This window comes from Eptatretus burgeri, chromosome 13 (genome assembly GCF_056783735.1).
Source record: "Eptatretus burgeri isolate ZD-2024b chromosome 13, Ebu_testis_v1, whole genome shotgun sequence".
Classification (NCBI taxonomy): Eukaryota; Metazoa; Chordata; class Myxini; order Myxiniformes; family Myxinidae; genus Eptatretus; species Eptatretus burgeri.
Window position 1 is genome coordinate 13333037 of NC_140973.1, and position 23772 is coordinate 13356808.

Below are 23772 nucleotides of genomic sequence, written 5' to 3' on the forward strand. Positions count from 1 at the left end.
GGTTAAAAAAATCTTTTGTATTCAAGAATGACAAACAATAAGCTGTTGAAGATGCCCGCGGCGTAAATGCCAAATAGAGCAAAGTGGCGCCTGCCAGTCGAGACATGGGACGGGAAGAATTCGCATGAGAGTACAGGTATGATGATGATGATGATGATGATGATGATGATGATGATGATGATGATGATAATCCGTTCATACTGTCGTGAATGAGAACTTCCTGTTTACCAGAAATATCATAAATGAGTTGTTTTATTCCAGTTTGACAGGATAGCCCAGATGTGAAATACTTACCTCTGACCCTTTTGAGCTGTCTCTTGCGTGGGTTCCATTGTCAACCCGACGATAAACTCAGTTTGGTGCTTCGCAGGCAGGACTTTGCATCACAAGGTGTGCCACCTCTCAAATAAGCTGGGCATCTTGTCTATTAGGATTAGCTGGTGGACGCGAAAGATCCCACGGTGTCCTTTGCGAAGGGTAGGTGAGCTATCGTCGACACCCTGATCAAATTCCGAATTCCTACCCTAACCTACACTGCATCAGTGGCACAGCTGCGTCCTCAGTCAATGATGCTACCCCACAACCTTATGCTGCATATGAAAGAAGAAAATAATCAATATTATTTCCTTAATTTTTTTTATCACTAATCTTACCACTAATTTGCAATTGGTAACTGGCTTGGACACTAATACAAATTTATATTCCGGACCCTCGGTATCAACAAGCGATGTATTTCGAACAAACAGTTTCAAATGGATCACCTCGCCAGATTAATAATAATAATAATAATAATAATAATAATACCATTCCTTTCACGCCATAAAGGCACAGCCGGCTGCGGAGGCAGTTTCATTGGCAAGAAGTACAGTCCTGGATGGTTTGCCATTCCGACGCAGGTTACCCCGAATGGTTGTTACCCCAATGCAGTGGTACTCATTTCGCCGACCTCGGAAGGATGACAGACTGCATCAACCCCACCCGGTGTTAGTTAATTCAACAGCCGACAGTGCTCAAACTCAGGGTCTTATGGTCCCAAGCCAGCCACCTTAACCACCAAGCCAACACCAGGCACCTCACCAGATTAGAGCATTTAAATTGCCTCAGATGTGGCAATAAATGTGAACTGCTTTTCCCAGCTGGCTGGCTCGATAACAGAAGACGCCATTTACATTTTTGTCGTCTCCATCCATACCCCGTTGAGAACAGTGTGTGACCACTCCTTGGCTTTTTTCACAAGATCTTGGCTGTTCGTTGTTCACCTTGGCGTCTTGGTTTTCTATAGGTTTTCTATTATCATCGCTTTTCCGAAACCTTGTGAATTATTGGCTTTTTTCATTGGCTCACCTTGGCATTGATGAAAATGAGGAGTGGTCACACTGGTTGAGAATCATGTGCCGGCACAGGCAACTTGCTAGTTCATTGAGTTTTTTAAAATATTGTTTGGTATCTTCTTAAAAGGAAGGGGAAGCAATGGGGGCCACTAGTACTTTAACCTTAGACTCAAACACCTCGGGATTTTTTAACGTCCACCAACGAATGCTAGCAGATGGGACACTCGGCTTAACATCAGTCAGAGAGACGGCACACACCTTGTTGAATCAGCCTGCCTGCGAAGATACCACCTACCTGCCTGCGAAGATACCACCTACCTGCCTGCGAAGATACCACCTACCTGCCTGACAGTTTGTCTCGTCAGAACGGGAATGGAAGTCCAGTACCTATGGAAGCCAGACCAGACAATCCAAAGGTGAATGAGATGGTTCTGTATGACTGTGCCATATTGTCTCGAACAAATACCTTGAAATGCCATAAGCATTGCAGTATTCGATCGTTCAAGCTTTTTACAATGATCACAAAGTCATCTTGCTCTGTTATCAATTATAATGAGTGTCTACACACAGTACTGTCTGTATATAGTACACAGGGACATCATAAATAAACTGCTTTTTCTTCCTCCACATCCAACCTTTGTCTCCTCTTCTCTTTCTTTCCTCATCGATATCTCTGTTTAATTCTCCCTCCTGAGTCACTTCTATGTACGTAATAAATAGATGTATTATCACCATCAGGCTTTTATGACATTTTGTTCACATTCAGCGTACCATACTTTCGACGGAGCCGTAGTTGATCTGTACTATACGGTGCTAATACGTTTGCTCTTCGATAATGATGTACAGTAAGTACCTTGGACCCTTCGCAGTCCGTAATTGAAGATCTGAGTGCAAGAAGTACTTTAGTCACAAAATAACACTTTTGAGATATTGAGGATCAAAGTTTTCAGAACATGCTGCAGATACTTTTTTTTTTAAAGGTGGCATACAATGGAGCCTGTTGCTGGTTCCAGGGGCTATACAGAGCAGACAAACCCTTTTTTGTGGAAAAATAATCCTTTATTACGAAGAAAACCAGAAAATCAGTTTTGGATTTCAGTACTTTTTGTGGCTAAATACATGGACTTAGGTACTTTTGTGGCTAAATACCTGGACTTAGGTACTTTTGTGGCTAAATACCTGGACTTAGGTACTTTTTGTGGCTAAATACCTGGACTTAGGCACTTTTTGTGGCTAAATACCTGGACTTAGGTACTTTTTGTGGCTAAATACCTGGACTTAGGTACTTTTTGTGGCTAAATACCTGGACTTAGGTACTTTTTGTGGCTAAATACCTGGACTTAGGCACTTTTTGTGGCTAAATACCTGGACTTAGGCACTTTTTGTGGCTAAATACCTGGACTTAGGCACTTTTTGTGGCTAAATACCTGGACTGAGGTACTTTTTGTGGCTAAATACCTGGACTTAGGCACTTTTTGTGGCTAAATAGCTGGACTTAGGTAATTTTTGTGGCTAAATACCTGGACTGAGGTACTTTTTGTGGCTAAATACCTGGACTTAGGTACTTTTGTGGCTAAATACCTGGACTCAAGTACTTTTTGTGACAAAATGGCTGGACTTGGGTACTTTTAACACAGAAAGCCCTTTATTGCTCATTTTTGATTGCCAAACCCATTTTTACTATGTCTCCTGGAGCTGCACAGTGTACATACATCCAATGCATGGGGAATCTCGGTCAGCACAGCATTGCACTGCACTGCCACATGCACAGTTTTAGGAGGGCTCAAAAGATGATGACCAATGTAGTGCTTTTTCAGTACCAGCAAAGTATAATGCATAGAAACTACATACCTGATGCTTTGGCATCCTTCATTCTCTTTGTAGCCCAGTCTCCAGGGTTTCTTTTACGTTTTTTTGCCCCCGTCATATCTGTTATCAGGGTTATCCTCATTCACACCATGCTGTCCAGCCTCCATGGTCGCCATTTTTCACAGCTTGTCACATGATACATACTTGCATTTTGATTGGACAGTCATGGACTTAGGAACTTCTTGCTCAAATATTATGGATGGGTATTTCTTGCACTACATTTTAGTGAATTCAACAATGACCACACACCAATATACAGGACTTGAGTACTTATTTTCGGAATTTTTTGGTATCAAATGATGCTCTGGCCATTATAGATTACGAGTACGTGCCCGTACGTGCAAAAAACAAAACAAAAAAACTTTCAAACTGCGAGCCAGAAACAACAACCACACAGGCCGTTCCTTCGCTCTCGCATGCCCATACGTGCGTGGCCATACATGCAAACCAAAAGAAAAGAAAAAAAATTTCAAACAACCACACAGTCCGTTCCTTCGCTCTCGTAAATTTCGACTGGATTGGGGCATTGTGTTTATCTATAAATGCGCATAAGAAATCGAGAAATTATTAGAACTAGTGCGGGACCGTAGGTGTGTGCCACTATGTGCAGCTTCGTTCCTTCGCTCTCGTAAACGACGACTAGATCGGAGCATTGTTTCAATTAGATCAGACCAACCGTATCATAAATGGCCATAACTTGGGAAACACATGGGAAACATACTCAGGTCCCCAGCATCAATTGTGACGTCATATCAAACGAAGAAGAAGAAGAATTGTGGCGCCCCCCCCCTTCTCTCGCCCCCACTCTCACCCCCCCTCCTTCTCCCTTACCCTCTCTCACCCCCTCCTCTCTCGAATTGTGAGGCCCCCTCTCTCTCACCCCTCTCTCCCTCCCCTCTCTCGCCCCCCTCTCTTGCCCCCCCTCTCTCGTCCCCTTTCTCCCCCCTTCTCTCGCCCCTCTCTCTGTAAATGTATTCACAAATGTCAACCAAGCACAACAATTCAAACCTTGGGAAAAAACAGCTTTCAAACCTTGGGAAACACTTGGGAAACAGCTGAAACGGATGAAGAACGATATCAAACCTTGAAAAGGCACATATTCAGGTCCCCAGCGTCGATTGTGACATCATACCAAACGAAGAAGAAGAAGAATTGCGACATCAATCTGCAAAAAAATAAAAGAAATAAACATTAATTGTGACGTCATTCGTGACGTCATTGCACCGTGTCTTGTCATTGGTTGACAGATAAACGGCCATAACTTGGGAACCGCGCGTCCGATTAATATCAAACCTTGAAAAGGCACATCCTCAGGTCCCGGCAATATTCCTGGCAAGTTTCAGTCAGATCGGACCGGTGGTTGTCGAGAAACGACGCTCGCAGACAGACAGACAGACAGACAGACAGACAGACAGACAGACAGACACACAGACACACAGACACACTCACACATTGCTGGAATTATAATAGATAGATACACGAAGTCATCACTATCCGGAAGTGGTGCGTGCCCGTACGGAATGTTCACATGAGTTCCACGAAGTAAAACCTGCTGTGATACATCGTACTGGTGCCAGCTCATTTTTTTCAAAAATCTGACTTAAGTCTTCACACAGGTCTTCAATTTCATTTTAATAAAACTTTAGGGCCATCTATTTATTACGTACGCAAATTTGGTAAAATTTTCATCTTCACTCTCCCTCCCAATCCTAACCCAACATGCAATGCTCTCGCACCTACCGAATTCGCCGTAACGCCGCCAGACCACCTACCGAATTCATGTCAGCCGCCGGCCGTCAATTCCGACCATCTTCTAAATTTTTCATAAAATATTTTTTTCAAAATATTGCACAGAAATGAACCGGAATTTCTCTTTGTTCATCAGAGTACATGTGATTTTTGAATGAAATAAAGGTGAAAACATTCTGCACCGACTTAAAGCGACGCACTATTCGCGAACGCTTCACCATGGAGACGAATCGGGGAGACGAATCACGGGGGAGACGAATCGAGGCTGCGCGAGTCGCGGATTGCGTTTCCCCGAAACCCTGAACATGTGAATGAATCTGCCGAGGAGCGCGTCAGTCGATGTTCCGTCGCTTTACCATCCGTTATGGGTTTTGTGAGGCGCCGTTTGTGGTCGATAGTTAACAGGCATCTCTGTCCGCCCTGGACTCGAAACTGTCTTTGGTCTCGGCGGGACTTGGTACTCGGTGAGGGAGCTGTTGGTGAGTTTACAGTATCACGAATTCACAAAACTGTTCAAGGTCGTAACGGCCATTTGGCCCATCTTGTCCATGCCGTATCCATACACATCGCCAACCTCCCTGCAGGAAATAATTACATTATATATTATACAAACGCGAAATCAGAGGTTGTGGACTTGAGTACGTTTATTAATTAATGAATTTATTTATAGTTTCCAGGTGTGGATTTATAGTACGTTTATTTATTTATAGTATCCAGGTGTGGATTCCAATACGTTTATTAATTAGTTTATTTATAGTCTCCAGGTGTGGATTTATAGTACGTTTATTAATTAATTTCTTTATAGTATCCAGGTGTGGATTCCAATACGTTTATTAATTAATTTATTTATAGTATCCAGGTGTGGATTTATAGTACGTTTATTAATTTATTTATTTATAGTCTCCAGGTGTGGATTTATAGTACGTTTATTAATTAATTTATTTATAGTATCCAGGTGTGGATTCCAATACGTTTATTAATTTATTTATAGTATCCAGGTGTGGATTTATAGTACGTTTATTAATTTATTTATTTATAGTATCCAGGTGTGGATTTATAGTACGTTTATTAATTAATTTATTTATAGTATCCAGGTGTGGATTCCAATACGTTTATTAATTAATTTATTTATAGTATCCAGGTGTGGATTCCAATACTTTATTAATTAATTTATTTATAGTATCCAGGTGTGGATTTATAGTACGTTTATTAATTAATTTATTTATAGTCTCCAGGTGTGGATTTATAGTACGTTTATTAATTAATTAATTTATGGTATCCAGGTGAGGATTTATTGTACGTTTATTAATTATTTATAGTATGTACTTTATAGACGTGCTCGTTTTCTCGTTGTACATACTTCATGGGACTCTGCTCAGGGTGCCGGCACATAATGGCCTCCTACTCCATCGTCATACTATGAGCATGCCTCCTACCCTGGTGTTCACTTATCCTGCTTAACTGTCAAGGTGCCAAGTTTAAGAACTTAGGGTCTTGTGTTCGAACCCCCTGTTGTGCCGTTGAAATCATACCAGGTGGGTTGACTCAATCTGTCATCCTCAGGTCTGCAAAATGAGTACAGTACGTCTATGTTACTGGAAACAAGGGGACACTGCATCAGTGGCACAGCCATGCCACAGGCTGCATACAAAATACCAAGCTGGACGTTTTGGACGTACATCATCAATGCCCGAAATGATGCACAGCTTATTATTTGGTACGCTGCCTGTGGCTGCTGGTTGCATCATTGCTGGGAGCACAGCGGTGCCGCTGATGCAATGCAGTGCCCCCTTTGTTTCCAGTAAGATAGACGTACTGTACTCGTTTTGCAGACCTGAGGAATGAGGATGACAGATTGAGTCAACCCACCTGGTATGGTTTCAACGGCACAACAGACGCTCTCATTTTGCGCAATTTTTCAACAATAATCACCCGTGCTTGGAAGATGCAACAAAATTGTAACGTTTGCACATTTGTTGCTTTTGTCCGCTTTTGTCTTGTCTATTTTGGATATGTCCGAACGCCATCATTGTCACCGTACTGTCTATTGTTTGCACGTGCATCATGAGCGGGAGCCAAGACCATGGTTTGATGAACTCAAACCATGGTCCTGCACCGGCAGAACTTGGTGCAAGGTGTTCCACCTTTTCTTCGGTGAGTTTCCTGATCCTCCCTAACAGGAGTCGTGTTTTTGGCTTTGGAACTTTTATGATAAAGGAAAAGACTTTTTGACTCTACCTTGAAAAAAATTTCAGCCACCTGTGATGCCACCCACTAATGCAATCTTTGTCGTGATATTTACTTCCGCCACCGAAGCTGAAGGAGGTTGGTTTCACCCTTGTCTGTTTGTTTGTTTGTTTGCAGGTTATCTCAGAACGTTGTCGACGGATCCGGATGAAACTATGTGGACAGATTTGGTGTGTGACAAGGACAAACTGATTATATTTCAGTGAAGATCCAGATCCAGATCTGGATAGGAGAATTATTTAATTTCTAAAGTGATTCTTCACCATTGAGAGATAGGGAGGAGGAGGAGGAGATTGGGACCATACTCTGTGCAGAGCCTTGGTGCTGCCAAAGCAGTCTCCTTGGCTATTGGGCACAATCCTGGACGGGTCGCCACTCCAACACAGGATACCAGCATGCTGGCACTCATTTTGCCGACTTCAGAAGGATGACAGGCCGAGTTTACCCCCACCTGGTATTAATTCAACAGCGAAGCGGGATTTGAACTCAGGATCCAAGGATCTAAAGCCTGTCACCATAACCATTCAGCCAACACCAGGCAGAGAGATAGGGCCAAAAACGAAATATAGCATGATATTTAAAAAATGTATTGGGCCCGATACGTTCTCGTGGATCAGGCATTACGTGGTGGAGGTATACGCTCTGCCGAGTGCCCTTATAGTTGTTATCAGTTATTGGATAGGATAGGTAAGTTTTAACTGATAATATTTCTATTCACGTAGATAAAATGGAGAAAACACTTGAAAATTTGAGGTGTGTGTCAGGTGTGCATCGTCTTCCAGTTCCGGTCTTTAAAAGATGGTGCCCCGTCTTTGAAAGAGGATACAACCGGAGTAAATGACTGGAGGACGATGCACACTTGACACGATGTATTTGTAAAGCTTTTATCGTTTTCTGTTTATTTCAGCTACAAATCTGAGATCTACATGTTCTCATGCACTTGAGGATGGTGTGGAGGTGACCCCAATGCTCAAGCACTTGTTGAGCAAAATAAAGGCCACTGGGCCTATTACTGTTGCTGAATACATGCGTGAGACGCTCACCAATCCCGTCAAGGTACGCTTAACTAATCTTTCATCCTTGAAAGATGTTGGCTGGAACACCTGATTGCTCATTTGATCTCTACTGAGGCTCCAAAGGATTTATGGGTTTTTGGTTCCATCCTGTCGATCATGTGGCAACACGAGTATCACCAGGCTCACGCGGCACAATGCTGTAAAATGATGATGTTTTCCATAAATGTTGAAAACTAAATTGTTCAAATTGCGAGTTTTACTTGGTGGAAGCAAAGAGTTTTGATTTAAGTTTGAAGGTCAAATCTAGGTTATAAACTGGCTCGTAACCGGGATGAGGACAGTAAGGACATGAAAGGGGGGAGGGGTGCGGGTGATGGCTCGTGACAGACAGGGGGCAACATTGAAGGTGTGGAAAGGATATTTTGGGGAGCTGTTGAATTTGAGAGGGGACCGCGGAAGCGAAAAGCACCACGCATTGATGAGGTGTGCACAGAGATGATAATTGCTGCGTGAGAAGTTGGAGTCAGTTGGATGAAGAGACTGTTGAATGCATGTATGCGAGAGGGTCCAATTCCGGAGGAGTGGAGGACAGGGTTAATTGTGCCGATTATGGAAGGGGAAGGGTGATGCTCAAGATCTGGGTAAGTACAGGGGCATTACACTCCTTAGTCATGTCATGAAGGTGCTGGAGAGGATTCTGGACTGGATGACAAGGAAGAGTGTGGAGATGGAGATTGGAGAAGAGCAGTGGGGCGATGACGGATGGGATGCTCACGTTGAGACAGCTGGTGGAGAAGAGGTTGGAGGTGCAAGGTGAAATTGCATTGGGATTTGTCGACCTGGAGAAGGCCGAGAGAGATGGTGATGGCGACACTGAGATGGATGGAAGTGCTGGATGCAGAAGTGAGGTTGGTGGAAGGGATGCACAAGGGAATGCAGGGAAGAGTTTTAGTTTGTCCTGGGATGTCTGAGAAGTTCGGTGTGAACATCATTTTGAGGCAGAGATGTACCCTCACCCCACTCAAGTTGATCACGGTGATGGAGCTGGTAAACAGGAAGGTAAACATGAGAGGTGTTCCGGGTAGGATGTTGGATGCAGACTATCTGGCTGTTGTGTTGGAGAGTTGATGGGAGATGCAGTAAGTACTAGCGGAGTGGATGGAGACGTTTGGGAAGCATGAGCTGAAGATGACTATGGAGAAGACTGAGATGATGTGGGTCTGGCAGCAAAGGAAAGAAATGAATATCAGGTTAGAGGGGAAGGAGATTAGACAGGGAAATAGGTTTGAGTATCTGGGGGGAACAGTCACCTGGGGATGGTAAATCCAACACAGAGGTTTGGAGGAAGACTCGAGTGGGTGTGATTGTATGGAGGAGGGTGGAGGGAGTAATGGCAGACAGAAAGATATCACGAAAATTGAAAGGGAAGATTCTGATGTCACGTGTCACGCTGGCCTGCTTTTACGGTCTGGAGATGGTGGTATTGACAGAGAGACAATGACAGAGGCTGCAGGTTTGCGAGAACAACTGGGTCAGGAGGATTGCGGGAGTGAAGAGGGTGGACAGAAGGAGGATGGATGACTTGAGGGAGGAGATTGGTGTGCAGATGAGCTTGATAGGGAGAATGGTGAAATGCCGGCTGAGATGGGCTGGACACTTGGTGCAGATTGAGGAAGAGAGAATGGCAAAGAGAGCAGATAGGTTGAGGGACAAAGGTAGGAGGAAAAAGAGATGGGCCACGGTTGAGAAGGGAGGCTGATATGAGGATGGATATCCGTAAGGTAGGGGTGTTTGGAGAGTGGAAAGAGTTGGCTGAGGACAGAGGGAGGTGGAGGAGTGTCGTGGTTGAGGCAGGGCTGAAACTTGGTGCCATTGGACCTCACTCCTTTATAAAGGGAAGAGGAGGAGGAGGAGAATAAGATGTGGCAACATGAGCTGAAATGGCACAATGCTTTAAAAGGTTGACATTTTCCATCAATGTTGAAAACTAAATTGTTCAAAATATGAGATTTACATCGTGGAAGTCAAGATTTTGACTTAAGTTTGAAGGTCAAATCTAATGCTTTTCTCTGAAACAGTCTGTTTCAACACTCATCAAAGCCAAATGTTGGTCTTGCAAAGCCTCTGGTGGATGGACCCCTGGTAGCTTGTACATGTTGCTACGTTTGAGCCTGGGGAGTAACTGCTGAAATCTATCCGTCTGGGTTCTTCCCGACATCTTTGTTCTTTGTTCATTCTACGTTTCTTTCTAAAAAAATAAACATTTTCCACAGTTCTCTTTATTCATTCCAATTGTTGTTTTTTTTTTCTTTTTCTTTTTCTTCTCTTTCATCTCTTTTACTCTCTATTCCTCTCCTTCGTTATCTATCTCTCTGGGAAGAAGTGAATTTTTGCAGAAAGTTTTCTGTAAGGCTCACTTGGCTGCACCTGAATGGGTTTGAGGGTGGAGGAGTAGCGGCTGAAACCCGAATCCTTTCCTTGTTTCTCCTGATGACTCCATCTTTGCTCTTTACTTCTTTAGGTTCCTTCTTGGTCTTCTGTTTAACTACGAAGATAATTCGGCAGGGCAGTTCATGAGTCGTACACCCGGCGAACCACGCGCCAACTTTCTTCCTGAGTAACTTGCATGCTGGCCGGTAGATGGTGTATCACGTGACTTCATCGTTGACAAACAAAGCAACTTGGTTACGTGCTTTGTGCATGGCATTTACAAACATCACAACATCACTCGCAGTTCGGAAGTTCCTGCTTTTTCGATTTCCAGGTGCGTTGAAAACTCTTCTTTCATAAGCAGCGCAATGCTGCGGGCTAGCATCATTAGCTGACGGCATTGCTGTGCCCGCTGATGCAATGCTCTCTGTCGGTGAAGGCAGGAATTTGTAATTTGATTAGGGTGCTGGAGATAGCTTCCCTACTCTTCGCAAAAGACACCATGGGATCTTTAACTCCCACCAACTAATGCCAATTGACGGGACTCCCTTTTAACATCCATCCGAAGGCCGGCACACATTGATGACTCGCCCTGCCTGTGAAACACCAGGATGACAGTTCATCGCTGGGTGGGGATTCCAAGGCCATCCTGCCAGCCCTCATTGAACAGTGGGCACAATGTATGATGACTATCAGATAAAAGGTCTTCAGTGAGAGTAATGGAACTTGGAGATGGCGAAACATGTTCAGAGCCTTAATCCACTTGAACCACTGAAGAGTAACGACGATGTGATCATTAAATTGTCAGCTGGCATTTAGCCTTGGCAAGGCTGACTTGTCCAGGATGGTGAGCGACCTGTAGTGTCACTCATTTGGTTGAGGACGAACACACTGACAAATTTTTATTATTATGTTTTTTTTTTAATCGAATAGACAATCTGAGCACATATTGCCATCAGCTTCACCAGGCGACTCGCAAAGCCCATACTTTTTGTCACCGAGTGGCTTTGCGTCGTTGAATTGTTCTTCATCTCTGAAAGAAGGAAATAATCGAATGATTGGGTAATCACAGATGCTCACTCTACCATAATGTTGAGTGAAAGGTCTTGCAACTTGTGCAAAGCATCTTCACGATTGTCATCACTATCTTCAGTGCATGAAAAATGCCATCTTGATCGGCCATCGTCTGGCTCTTCAAACAGAGCTGGCATGTTCGGCCATTGCAGGTGGGTCAAACTGCTTATTGATTGTGGCCATGTGTACTTTGGCCTGGATTTCAGAATCGGCGCCCCCATTTGAAGTTGGTGGCCGAGGCTCCCTTAGAATAGACGCTCTTTCCCCTCCATCCCTCTCTTTTGGGAAGTCCCGGTTGGACGTTTGTGTGCCCTCGTTGCTGATTACAATTGCCTGGAGGGAAAATCGATTTGCAACAACTAAGGAGAACGCATTGCACGGGCACAATCTCCACGTGCTCATTGGGGGGGAAAAAAATGGTGTGTAGCTCACGACCCTGAGAAAACTGTCCCAGACAATCAGTCTGGACTCCGGTTGAGATATTTTCCTCTTCTTGAATGTGATGGTAATTGGCTGGTATGATGCCTTGAATGTGATGAACCACAGGCTGATTCCTTCTCCTTCTCAACTGCAGTTGGAACTCCGAGTACCTGACTCGGGGTCTGTAAGAGGAACCGACATCATCTGAGGAAGTACAAGAACGTCACTGAAGGATATTGGTGAATCGGCTCGATGGTCGCGTTGAGTTTCATTGAAGTCCTTCTTCAGGTAGACTGTATACCGCCAATGACTTGAACTCCATACAGCGACACTTTTCCACAGCTTGGCTCGGTCTTGTGTCGTTTCAGAGCCAAAGTACTGCTAAAGTCAAGGTTCATTTTGCGATTTGTGTTCAAATTATAACGTTCAATTGTAACGAAGTAGTTCCTTGATCATAAACTGACATTTCGAGACAGACAGAGATGGACAGACGGACAGACGGACAGACAGACAAAGTGAACCAATTGCTCAACCGCGCTTTTCGCTTCTCATGCACGGGGTAATAAGCCATAAAGTGTTTCAACACCAGGCTGTGTGCAGTTTTTGTTGCGTATCCAGTTTTAACCACTAAATTAAAATGTTTATCGCTGAACATGCCAAACGTTAATTACCGAATGTCAATCTCCAGTTACTTTATCATCAAATCGGCTTGACGCTGAATGCGTCCATCTTTATTCAGAACCGGAATCCAAAAATCACTGAGTGACGCCTTGTGACTTTGTGAAAGACCGAACAGGACTCGGACCATACGGTTTATTAGTGCGTGGCTTTCTGCTTCGTTCACCTCCAACCCCCCACCATACTTTGATGGCCTTGTTCGGGTTGCAACCTCAAACCGATCGATTCCAGTTGATGTTGATGAACATCAGAGAGCTGAGGCTGTGCAAGTTCAACTTTGCTCTCCAGTCAGTCTTGGTGATCTTCATTATGGAGAAGCCTCTCGCACACTCGGCAGAGCTCGTTGGCAGTGCTCGCCCAGTTTGTACCAACAGAAGGATTTTTAGCAAGTCGTGGCTTCTGGATTTCCCGAAGCCAGTGAAAAATGGACGTTAAAAATATGCGGCAGTGTATTGATGTCATCACATACAAGGTAAATTTCACTTTTTTTTTTAACATGTTCGTCATGTATGCGACATGTAGACTGTAAAATGGCTGAGCTGAAAATACAACCAGCAACATAGCATGATGCATAATTAGGGGTGGGAGAGGGGCTCGATGGGGGATAAAGTGTCCTTTGCAGTTTCAGTGATTACAGACTGATCTCACATTGATCGGAGTGCTAAATAAGAAAGTTATTGGGTTACATATCAACAAGTACGACGTGAAATTCCGCGTTGCCATACGCATCGTACCATAGCGCAGAGCACAGCATAGCAGCTCTGTTTATCGGCGGTGATGTTACATGTGGGGCATGCTCACCAGCTGCCAGGCACTGGGGCAGCGGTGCGTCGTAAGTCCGTGATGAAAACAAATTCTACCTCTGTCTCGCAGGGAGATGGATGTTGACATAACATAACGACATCTATATGCATTTGGAAAGCTGAGAATTAGATGGATTTGAACTTTTAAGGAATTTGTAATTTCTGATTCAAACCTATTATTGACATACCAGCAAAGTACCTGAAAAATGGAGGGTTGAAATAGTTTGCCCAAAATGTTAAAAAGGAAGAAAACTGTTCGCAGCTCAACAACGTGTAAAGTACACCAGGAAACGTCTGACCTAGTGGTACTTTTATCCTGCATTTGGTCTTGGGAGTGAATTGTATTGCGCTTTGCATGACATGGACCAGTGTTTTGCCAGCCCTTTGACTGGTGATTGAAGAGGGGTCACATCCTATTGGGTGGACAGCAGCGATCTAATAAGTGGGTCCAAGCTTGTTCTTGAAGTGGTAGATAGATGAGAATGAAGGAGCCATGACAGTCTTTTTTTATTATCTTGGAGGAAGGGAAGGATAAATTGGGAGAGGAAGGGTGGAGGTTGGGAGGGAGTGGAATGAAATAAATAATAATAATAATAATTAAAAAAGCCATCACACATCAAAATCGTTTTCGAAAAAATTATGAACAAGCACATTATTTTTACGATGAGGAAACTCACACATGCAATTCTGACAACTCTTCAACAAAAAATCCACAGTCTCCCTCTCCTAACTCTGTCCCATCTTTTCTCCCCCCCCCTCCCCCAACCCCAAAGCCTCACACTTCCCTTCCCAGCCCTCAGGCATCGATCCCCTCCCCGTACTCCAGCATTCAAACCTCTCCATGCCTCTCAACCCTCCCCCTTCCAAAGTTGTCGCATCTTTATTCTAATCCCCCCACTCCGCCCTTGCGGAAAATAAAAGCAAATTGGCATTCCCACGTCAAAACGGCGGAATATGCAATGTTTTCTGGTCCCCTGTCACGCCATCACCGAATTCACAGAAACCCGTCAACATTGTCACCTCCTCAACTCACAATTTTAGAAAACAGTCGGAAATAATAGGAAACCTGCACACACAGTGCCGATAGAAAGTCTACACCCCCTTTCAAAAATTTCACCTTTTGTTGCCATATGGCCTGGAATTAAATTGTATTAAATCAGACTTTTTCCACCTTTAATTACACATCGTAACCCACAACTTCCAAATGAAAAATTACTTCCACAAATTTCAGAAAATTAATTTAAAAAATACAAAACTAGAATATTTTCGTTGGATAAGTGCAACTGTCCAACGAATAGGTGGAACTCGCACACACGGACGCATGGATATACGCACAGCTCCTTTTATGGTATAGATATGAAAACATCATGGACCTTTATTTTTTATTTTTAGCTCACCTGGACTTTAAGGCGCTGTCACACCTTGATGTTTTAGCCAGCAATGGCAACGTATAAAAATGTATGTAAAACGTTGGCGTACGCTGAAGTTTTGAGTTTTGTTTTTTTCGTTTTGGTCGTATTCATAACGTGTTGGTTGTATGCATAACATATTAGTAACGGGCACAGAACGTTTCGTTGTCTTATAGATAACTTATACCAACGAATGCTTAGCCTGCTGTCGGCGTCCGCAACCTATGCCCAACGATAGTTTAACTTAGGCATAGCGCGCTGCACGTATCGCCGACTAACTCGTGTCGTTCTCTGTTAAAAACCTGCCGCTCGCCGATTTAAATAATAACCGCCTGAAAATTTAAAGTGTCAACATCGCAGTCACACCTTGACGATTTAGCCAGCGTATATGACGACCTATGAAAAATGTGTGTAAAACGCTAGGACACGTCGAATACGGTATGGGTAAGTTGTGTATACGTTGGGAGCACGCTGAAAAACGAGGAAGTATGCTGTCTTCGGGTGAAATTATCTTCGGGTGAAAAACAAGGAAGTCCGTGGTACGTCTAGTACGTCGTGAAATTTCAAGCATGCTGAAAATTTTACGACGTACTCGACGTATGGCTCACAAGTTCCGCATACGCTGGCATAAGTTCTCTGCACGCTCCGCGATCGTTGACACACGTCGGACACACGTTACTTGTAAGTTACTCATAAGTCGAAACACGTCGAGGTAGTTTAGCATACCCGAAACTTAATTTTTAACCGATGAGTAACGTGCTTTGAACCTATGAGTAACGTGCTTTGAACCTATGTGTAACGTGCTTTGAACCTATGTGTAACATATCTGAAACGCACATTGTCGTATGTAGACGAATTTGATTGACGTCTTCCGGATGACCACAGAACTTACTGAACGCGTTTCTAACTTACATCTACCGTGTAATGGCGTATTGGCAGCGTTTAGGGGAATCGGTATATACAAATGGGCTTCATAAGAGGAACCCGTCAGTGTTCCAGACTCCATGTTGAGTCGATGTCAGTAGTATCAGTAGTAGTAGTAGTACTAGGTGAGCGTGTCAGTAGTAGTAGTAGTAGTATTGGTAGTAGTCGTAGTAGGAGTAGTAGGTCCATGTCAGTTGTAGTCGGTGAGCGTGATGGGGAGGGTGTGGGTGATGATGTTTCCTCGTTGCGTCCACGAATAGGAGACGACTTTGCACCATTGTTCGATGTTCTTTTCGGCTAATTTTTTTTCTCATTCCCACGATGAACTATTTTTTTGTTTCAGTTTTAAAAGTATTCAAAACGACTTGGACAAATGCATAATGTACTAGTAATGAACACAGAATGCTTCGATAACTGATAGATAAATTATACCAACGATTGATTAATTATCGTGTTTTAGGCGTCCACAACCTATGCCCAACGATAGTCTAACGTATGCATAGCGTGGCAGCGTATCGTCTCCGATTACGTGAGGTTTTCTATTCATAGGCTGCAACTTCACTTTTAATAAATGGCTGTCACTCGCCTATTGTTTTTTCCACTGGACTATTGAAATGATTTGATAATAATGCTTGGTTATCCTTGGACCCACTCTGGCTAGCAGCTTGTCGAACATCGCTGGGGGCATTCGCCTGGAAGTTGATGAAGGATGCATGGTCCTCGTTCCGGAGTTCCACCATGAGCTGGTCATATATGCCGTAATGGCGTCGCCTCCCGATCCATGGTCTCACCCAGTTCCTTCTCCTCCGTTCACGTCTTCTTCTCCCGGCTCTATTGGCACGCAACTGGTGCAGTGTCAACTCGATGAGGTCATGTTAATGTTCGAGGACAGGTAGGTATTGTCGTCTCAGCCTTGCCGTGTCCTCCATCTCTCGGAATGACATGGACATGTACTCACCACGAAGTCTAAAAAAAAGACGGGTTCCTCCTGCGAAGCCCCTTTTTATATACCAATTCCCCTAATCGCTGCCAATACGCCATTATACGGTATCTGTAAGTTAGAAACGCGTTAAGTAAGTTCTGTTGTCGTCCTGAAGGCATCAAATACGTCTACGTCTTTTTCAAGTAACGTGTTGCGAAGTGTGAACAACGTTCGTGTTGCGTGCTTACAAAACGTTACTCATAGGTTAGAAATAAGTTTCGGGTACGCTAAACATTACCTCGACATGTTTCGACTTATGAGTAACTTACAAGTAACGTGTGTCAACGATTGCATAACGTGCCTACAACTTATGGCCAGCGTAGCAGAACATGTGAGTCATACGCTAGCATACGTCGTAAAATTTCAAGCATGCAAAAATTTGAGGTCAACCCAAAACTACAACGTTTAAAGCCAGCGTACTACGACTTATGGCAGTGTTTTTCAGCTTGCTCGTAACGTACACATAACGTATTCGACGTGTGCCAGCGTTTTTGACAATTTTTTCATAAATCGGCATATGCTGGCTAAATCGTCAAGGTGTGACAGCGGCTTTAGCCAGGTGAACTTATGTGCTCCACCAGTGTCCTTGCTGAGCGAGTGAGTCAGTGAATCTGTAAACACTTCATTCATTATCGCTTGACCCAAACACACGATTTTGCTCAAACTTGGCCGGCCACAATCTTCTCATCGGATGCCTAGTGAAGGTGTATTGACCGCATCAAAATCTGCGCTCATTAAGGGGGGTCTATGGTGGTTTTTTGACCCCCCCTCCCCAAATAGGTATTTGCTCTCTTCTCCGAAACCGCCCACATGATTTCAATGAAACTTGACCACAATATTCATCACCCACGACGTAACAAAGTTTGTTCACGGCATTAAAAAAAAAAAAAAATCAGCTTCTAAGGGGCTCTGCAGGAGGTTTGAGTGACTTGCTTCTGATCCAGGTGAGCTTGAGGATGTGTAGTCCTATTCTTAATCCTACTTACAGATTACCAACCTGTTATTGTTCTATAACTACTGCAGTTCCTGTTGTTAAACCATTCTCGATCCAGTCCATGAGCCTTCCATTTGCACCACAAGCCTCTTATGTGGAATTGACAGCTACCGAGCAAAGAATATACATAATCGAATTGCAATCATTATAATCATTTGGTAGGATGGCCTTGGAAGTATGCACACTCGCCTCTGAGCTGTCCAGCCTGGGTTTGATTCTCGGCTCGGCTATAAACTGCCACACCGGTGTTTCACATGCAAGGTGATTCGTCAACGTGCGTGCCGACCCTCGGATGGACGGTAAACTGGGCGTCTCTGCTTGCATGAGTTGGTGGATGTTAAATATCCCACGGCGTCCTTTGCGAAGAGTAGGCGAGCTATCGCTCCAATGTACTTCGTTACAACCAAGTACCCAACAAACAAATAAAAAATTCCCGCTCTTACCTACTCGGTCGAAGATCAGGCTGAATCAGCCTGTACATGTAAGACTTGGGCCACTACATTCCCCAGTCGACCCCACAAGAAGGTCGCAATAATAATAAAGAAAGAACGAACAATTTATTCAGCATTGATGATTTAAGACATCATGCGTTGCACCTGCCTACTAAAAATGCCATTGTGTTTGATGTCACCTTTTACCAAATGAAATGTGAAAGGTTGCTTTGCCCGAAGGCTGAACACAAGACTGTTGTACCTGATTGATGAATTGTGTGTCACCACAAATTTCCTTCACACCTTATGCAATTCGGCATTTTCCCATGCCTGTCACAGACGAATGTGATGTTTTCCTTTTAGGGATATTACATGCACCACGACATGCTTGGTTCGCAAGGAGACTTTGTAACGTCGCCAGAAATAAACCAGATGTTTGGAGAGGTACGTTGGGCACAAATCTGGGCATGAAATATTTTACCTGTTGGATACGTGTTTGAGCTAATATCTTGTTCTTTGACCGCGTCGAGCCCTCATTTCTGTGGATACATGTCAATTCTTCTTGTTGGGTCATATTTATGACGAGGGTCTGGCAATGTATCTTCGATTGCACTGATCGGCTGACTGCTGACGAGGTAAAGACAAACCACCCAGCATAAGCCTTGCCAAGAGACTACTTTGGCAGCACCTGCACGTTGCTGTTCGAGTGCGGTAGTACATTGAAGATGATAATTATGAAAGGAATGGGAATTTGATTACTTTTTATTCGTCAAAGTGAAGCAAAATTCAAAATTAATACACTGTTCATTACTAGATCTGAAACATGGAGGGAAAGAAGGTTTGGCGAAGACAGTTGGGCAGGAGAGGAGCATGCACGGAACATGAGGGGGAGGAGGACAAAACCTCAGGCCCTGACATGCTTGCATATATGCTAATGAAATAGCTCCTGTACAGTGTACATGATTGCCTTTGAAACACTCATGACACAAGTTCTTTGTTTACGTCAATCATCAGCACAATGAGGTTTCCTCAGCAAATAGGGAAGTTCACCGACGTTGCATTTGTTGCTCAGAATGTAATTTTAAGACTTCCATGGTTGGTAACCACGTGTAAACAAAACTTTGTGGGTTGGTGCCTCCAAAGCCATGACTTTCAACCCTGTTTACCGAAAACTGGGCACAGATTTGCCGTCGCTTTTTACTCCTTCCACCACCGAAGGTGAAGGAGGTTATGTTTTCACCTCTGTCTGTCTGTCTGTCTGTCTGTCTGTCTGTCTGTCTGTCTGTCTGTCTGTCTGTCTGTCTGTTTGTCAATCACCTACAGGTCACAATTCTGAACCGATCGTCATGAAACTTTACCAAGTTGTAGAGGTAGTCTCAGCCGTGAAGCCTATTGATTTTGAGGTCAAAGGTCATTTTGAGGTCAGAATTCTAAAATCGTCATTTTTTCCATCCGATTGACTCGAAATTTGAAGAGGATTGATATTTCAGGTCACTGAATTCAACCAACCAATTCTTTTTGAGGTCAACAAAGGCCGAATTTCTAAAATTGTCACTTTTCATCCGATTCACTTGAAAATTGAAGATGAGTTGCATATTTGGTCATTGAATTCAACCACCAATTATTTTTTTTAGGTCAAATTTGTTTTATGGATTTTGCAAGTATCGTGCTCTGTACGACGTCTTCTTCTTGTTCTTGTTTGTTTGCTTGTTTTGTATGCAGGATACCTCAAAAGTTGTGGACGGATTCTGACGAAATTTGGTAGGCAGGTTGGGTGTGTGACGAAGATGAACTGATTAGATTTTGATGAAGATCCGGATCCGGTTACGAGAATTTTTATAGCGATTCTTCACCATTGAGAGATCGGGCCAAAAACGAAATATAGCATGATATTTCAAAAATTTATTGGGCCAGATAGCTTCTCGTGGATCAGGCATTATGTGGCGGAAGTATGCGCTCTACCGAGTGTCCTAGCTTTTAAGGCAATTGCAATTGCAATTTGAAATGTATTTTTAATGTGATACTGTTTGAATCGATAGTAATATGATCTGGAGTTTGTCGTATGTTTGTGCTTTATTGGTTGCTGTCTTGGTTGGCGGTTTCACAGCTCCTGGCTGTTTGGGTGGTAAGTGAGTGGATGGCGGCTGGAAAGCCATCGAGTCTGCAAGTAGTGGAGTTTGGACCAGGCCGCGGATCGCTGTCCAGTGACCTGTTACGGGTAAATATAATTATTTTGCTATTGTTTCACGATCTGTCCTGAAACTTCTGTGTCATTAGGCTATTGGACATCTTGCAATGTTGTAATCATAACACATATTTATGAAACTGTAATATCCTGCAAGAAAAATTAAAGCTGCAAATAAACATTAATTGTGACGTCATAGCACCGTGTCTTCTCATTGGTTGACAGATAAATGGGCGTAACTTGGGAACCGCTTGTCCGATTAATATCAAACCTTGAAAAGGCACATACTCAGGTCCCCAGCGTCGATTGTGACATCATACCAAACGAAGAAGAAGAAGAATTCTGACGTCAATCGTGCAAAAAATAAATAATAATAAATAAATAAACATTAATTGTGACGTCATTCATGAAGTCATAGCACCGTGTCTTGTCATTGGTTGACAGATAAATGGCCGTAACTTGGGAACCGCTTGTCCGATTTATATCAAACCTTGAAAAGGCACATCCGCGGGTCCCCGGCAATATTCCTGGCAAGTTTCAATCAGATCGGACTGGTGGTCGTCGAGAAACGGTGGTCGCAGACAGACACACATACAGACACACACACACACACACACACACACACACACACACACACACACACACACACACACACACACACACACACACACACACACACACACACACACACACACACACACACACACACACATATACACACACACACACACACACACACATTGCTGGCATTATAGATAGATGATTGTAATCCCACTATTAATTTGCAATTGCTCACTGACATTGACACCAATACAATTTTTTTTTATTACGGACCCTCTAGGCAACAAAAAGCTACGTGTATCGAACAAACAGTTCCAAATGGAGCACCTCGCCACCATTGGAGCATTTAAATTGCATCAGATGTGGCAATAAAAAGCATTTTAATTGTTGCTCCCAGCTTGCTGGCTCGATGACAGAAGACTCCATTTGCATTTTTACTGTCCACATTCCCTCTCCGTTTAGAATCCCTTCTGGGCACGGGCAACTTGCTTGTAAAAACAAGCTCAAATGAGCTAAGATCCTCGTCCTCTTAATGATGACGTCATAAAAACGAATATGACGTCATTGTGATGTATCAGTTTGCGATAAATTATCTGTGCTAATGCCCGGCTTGATTCCCGCAAACAAAATTCAAACAGCTTGCCTAGTTTCGGAGATAATGGTATAGGTGATTTCCATTAGCGGCGATATTATGACGTCAACTTTTTTTTTTCTAGGAAAAATTTCCAAAATCGGAGATGGTTACTGCCTGCGCGTGGGCTTTCTGCATATACATGGCAAGTTTCACGAAGATCCGATGAAAACTCTGGGTTGTGAAACAAAAAATGTCAAAAAATAGGAATGACGTCATAAAAATTGATATGACGTCATAGTGATGTATCATATGTGCGGTAATTCATCTCTGCTAATGCCCTGTTCGATTCCCACAAAGAGAATTCAAAAAGCTTGCCTCGTTTGAGATAGTTTTTTAGGCGATTTCCATTAGCAGAGATATTTTGACGTCATAACTTTTTTTCTCGGAGTTATTTTCAAAATCTGAGATGGTTTCTGTCTGCACAGGGAATTTTTACATGTATACGCCAAGTTTCAGGAAGTTTTGATGAAAACTGTAGGTTGTGTCACAAAAAAGTCCACAAGAACAACAACGTGAGTAAGACTTAGAGATCCTCCACGAGGATCTAATAACTTGAGTTCATAAAATATCATATCTCGCGCATTGTTAAAATTTAAAAATCTTTTGGTATCCACAAATGTATTTCTTTGGTTTTGCAGTGGAACAAAACAAACAAAACAAAAAAAAAACTGAAAAAAATTACTAAATCTTAGCTTATTCCACAGAAATCCTAAAATGGCCCGGACATTATTATTGGCACCTTTTCGAAGTTGTTAGAAATAATTATATTTCAAGCAGGTGATTCTCCTTTACTTTGGTATTGAACTCACCTGTGGTGAGTTACAGTTGCCTGCAATATAAAAGTCACTCATTCAACTAGTTTGAATAGAGAAAAGGAGTCATTCTGGTGTTTTGTGTCACTGTATGTCCCACAATGAGCTCGGAGAAAAAGAAAGAAAACCAGAGAATTGTCTGAGGAGGTCAGACACGAGATTGTAGCCAAGCATGGACAACCTCAAGGCTACAAGTCCATCTCCAGAGATCTTGATGTTCCTGTGTCCACCGAACACAATGTTATGAGGAAGCCTGAAGCCCATGGCACTGCAGCCTACCTCCCTGGACGTGGCCGCAAGAAAAAGCTTGGTTGAAGATTGCAGCGAAGGATTGTTTGAATAGTGGAGAAAGCACCTCGATCAACTGCCAAACAGATTCAAGCTGACCTTCAGAGACAAGGTACGACAGTTTCAACTCGCACCATCCGTCGCCAACTCAATGAAAGGGGGTTCTATGGTAGGAGACCCAGGAGGACCCCACTGCTGAGAGAGAGAGACATAAGAAAGCTTGACTGAAATTTGCCAAAATGCACCTGAACAAGCCAAAATCCTTTTGGGAGAATGTCGTGTGGACACATGAGACCAAATTAGAGGTTTTTTTTGGTAAAGCACATCATCTCTATGTTTACAGAAAACAAAATGAATGAAAGTATAAAATCGAAATCTGTCTTTGGGTTTGAAGATCGGGTCATGCGGACTAATGCGGAGAGAGGGGAAAGGCTTTTATGAGGGAGGGGAAGGGGTGGGAGGAGGGACCCTGCGATGCCGGGTACCTTTGGAAGTTTGAAATAAAATAAAAGGTTTAAAGGCTTTAGAAATGAACAAAACAAACCATTGAATGGGATTTACCTCCGCCGATGCACCCTCTTTTACAACACCTTATTCAACACGTTCAATTCGTTATTTGTGCTTGTTGTTTGTTTCCTTTATGACACCCGAAAAAGTTTCCTGTTTGGAATGATTTTCAATTTTGTTTGACTACCAGACAGACGAACTGAAGCAGTTTCTATACCATTCGATGCGCATGTGAGCTCAGGATGAGGTTCCACACAATTTGCCAAATTCAGAGCCGGCGTACAGCTAAACTGCAGGTGTTCATGTTCCGATTCGTGTTCAAAATGTCAAATTCAGTTGAAATTAAGGAGTTCCTCTATCATCGACTGACATCTGTCAAACAGACAGAGTGAACATGGGGTAATGGGGTAATAATCATAATTATGGAG

The 23772-nt window shown here is 43.3% G+C and overlaps 1 protein-coding gene across 10 annotated transcripts in view; it reads left to right on the forward strand.

Moving 5' to 3' along the window:
• The first annotated feature begins 5198 nt into the window (after window positions 1–5198).
• Window positions 5199–23772, forward strand: part of NDUFAF7 (NADH:ubiquinone oxidoreductase complex assembly factor 7) — a 35093-nt gene continuing 16519 nt past the window's right edge. The window contains exons 1-5 of one of the 10 annotated variants that reach the window (XM_085851183.1): window positions 5233–5428; window positions 7314–7366; window positions 8104–8252; window positions 18721–18801; window positions 20465–20575. In XM_085851183.1, the coding sequence (XP_085707309.1) occupies window positions 8163–8252; window positions 18721–18801; window positions 20465–20575 (282 nt within the window). In that variant the 5' untranslated portion in view covers window positions 5233–5428; window positions 7314–7366; window positions 8104–8162. Of the gene's footprint in view, window positions 5429–6245; window positions 7104–7313; window positions 7367–8103; window positions 8253–10733; window positions 10977–12290; window positions 12425–18720; window positions 18802–20464; window positions 20576–23772 lie in introns of those variants that run through there. The other 9 variants (XM_085851184.1, XM_085851186.1, XM_085851182.1 and 6 more) reach the window with 9 other exon arrangements.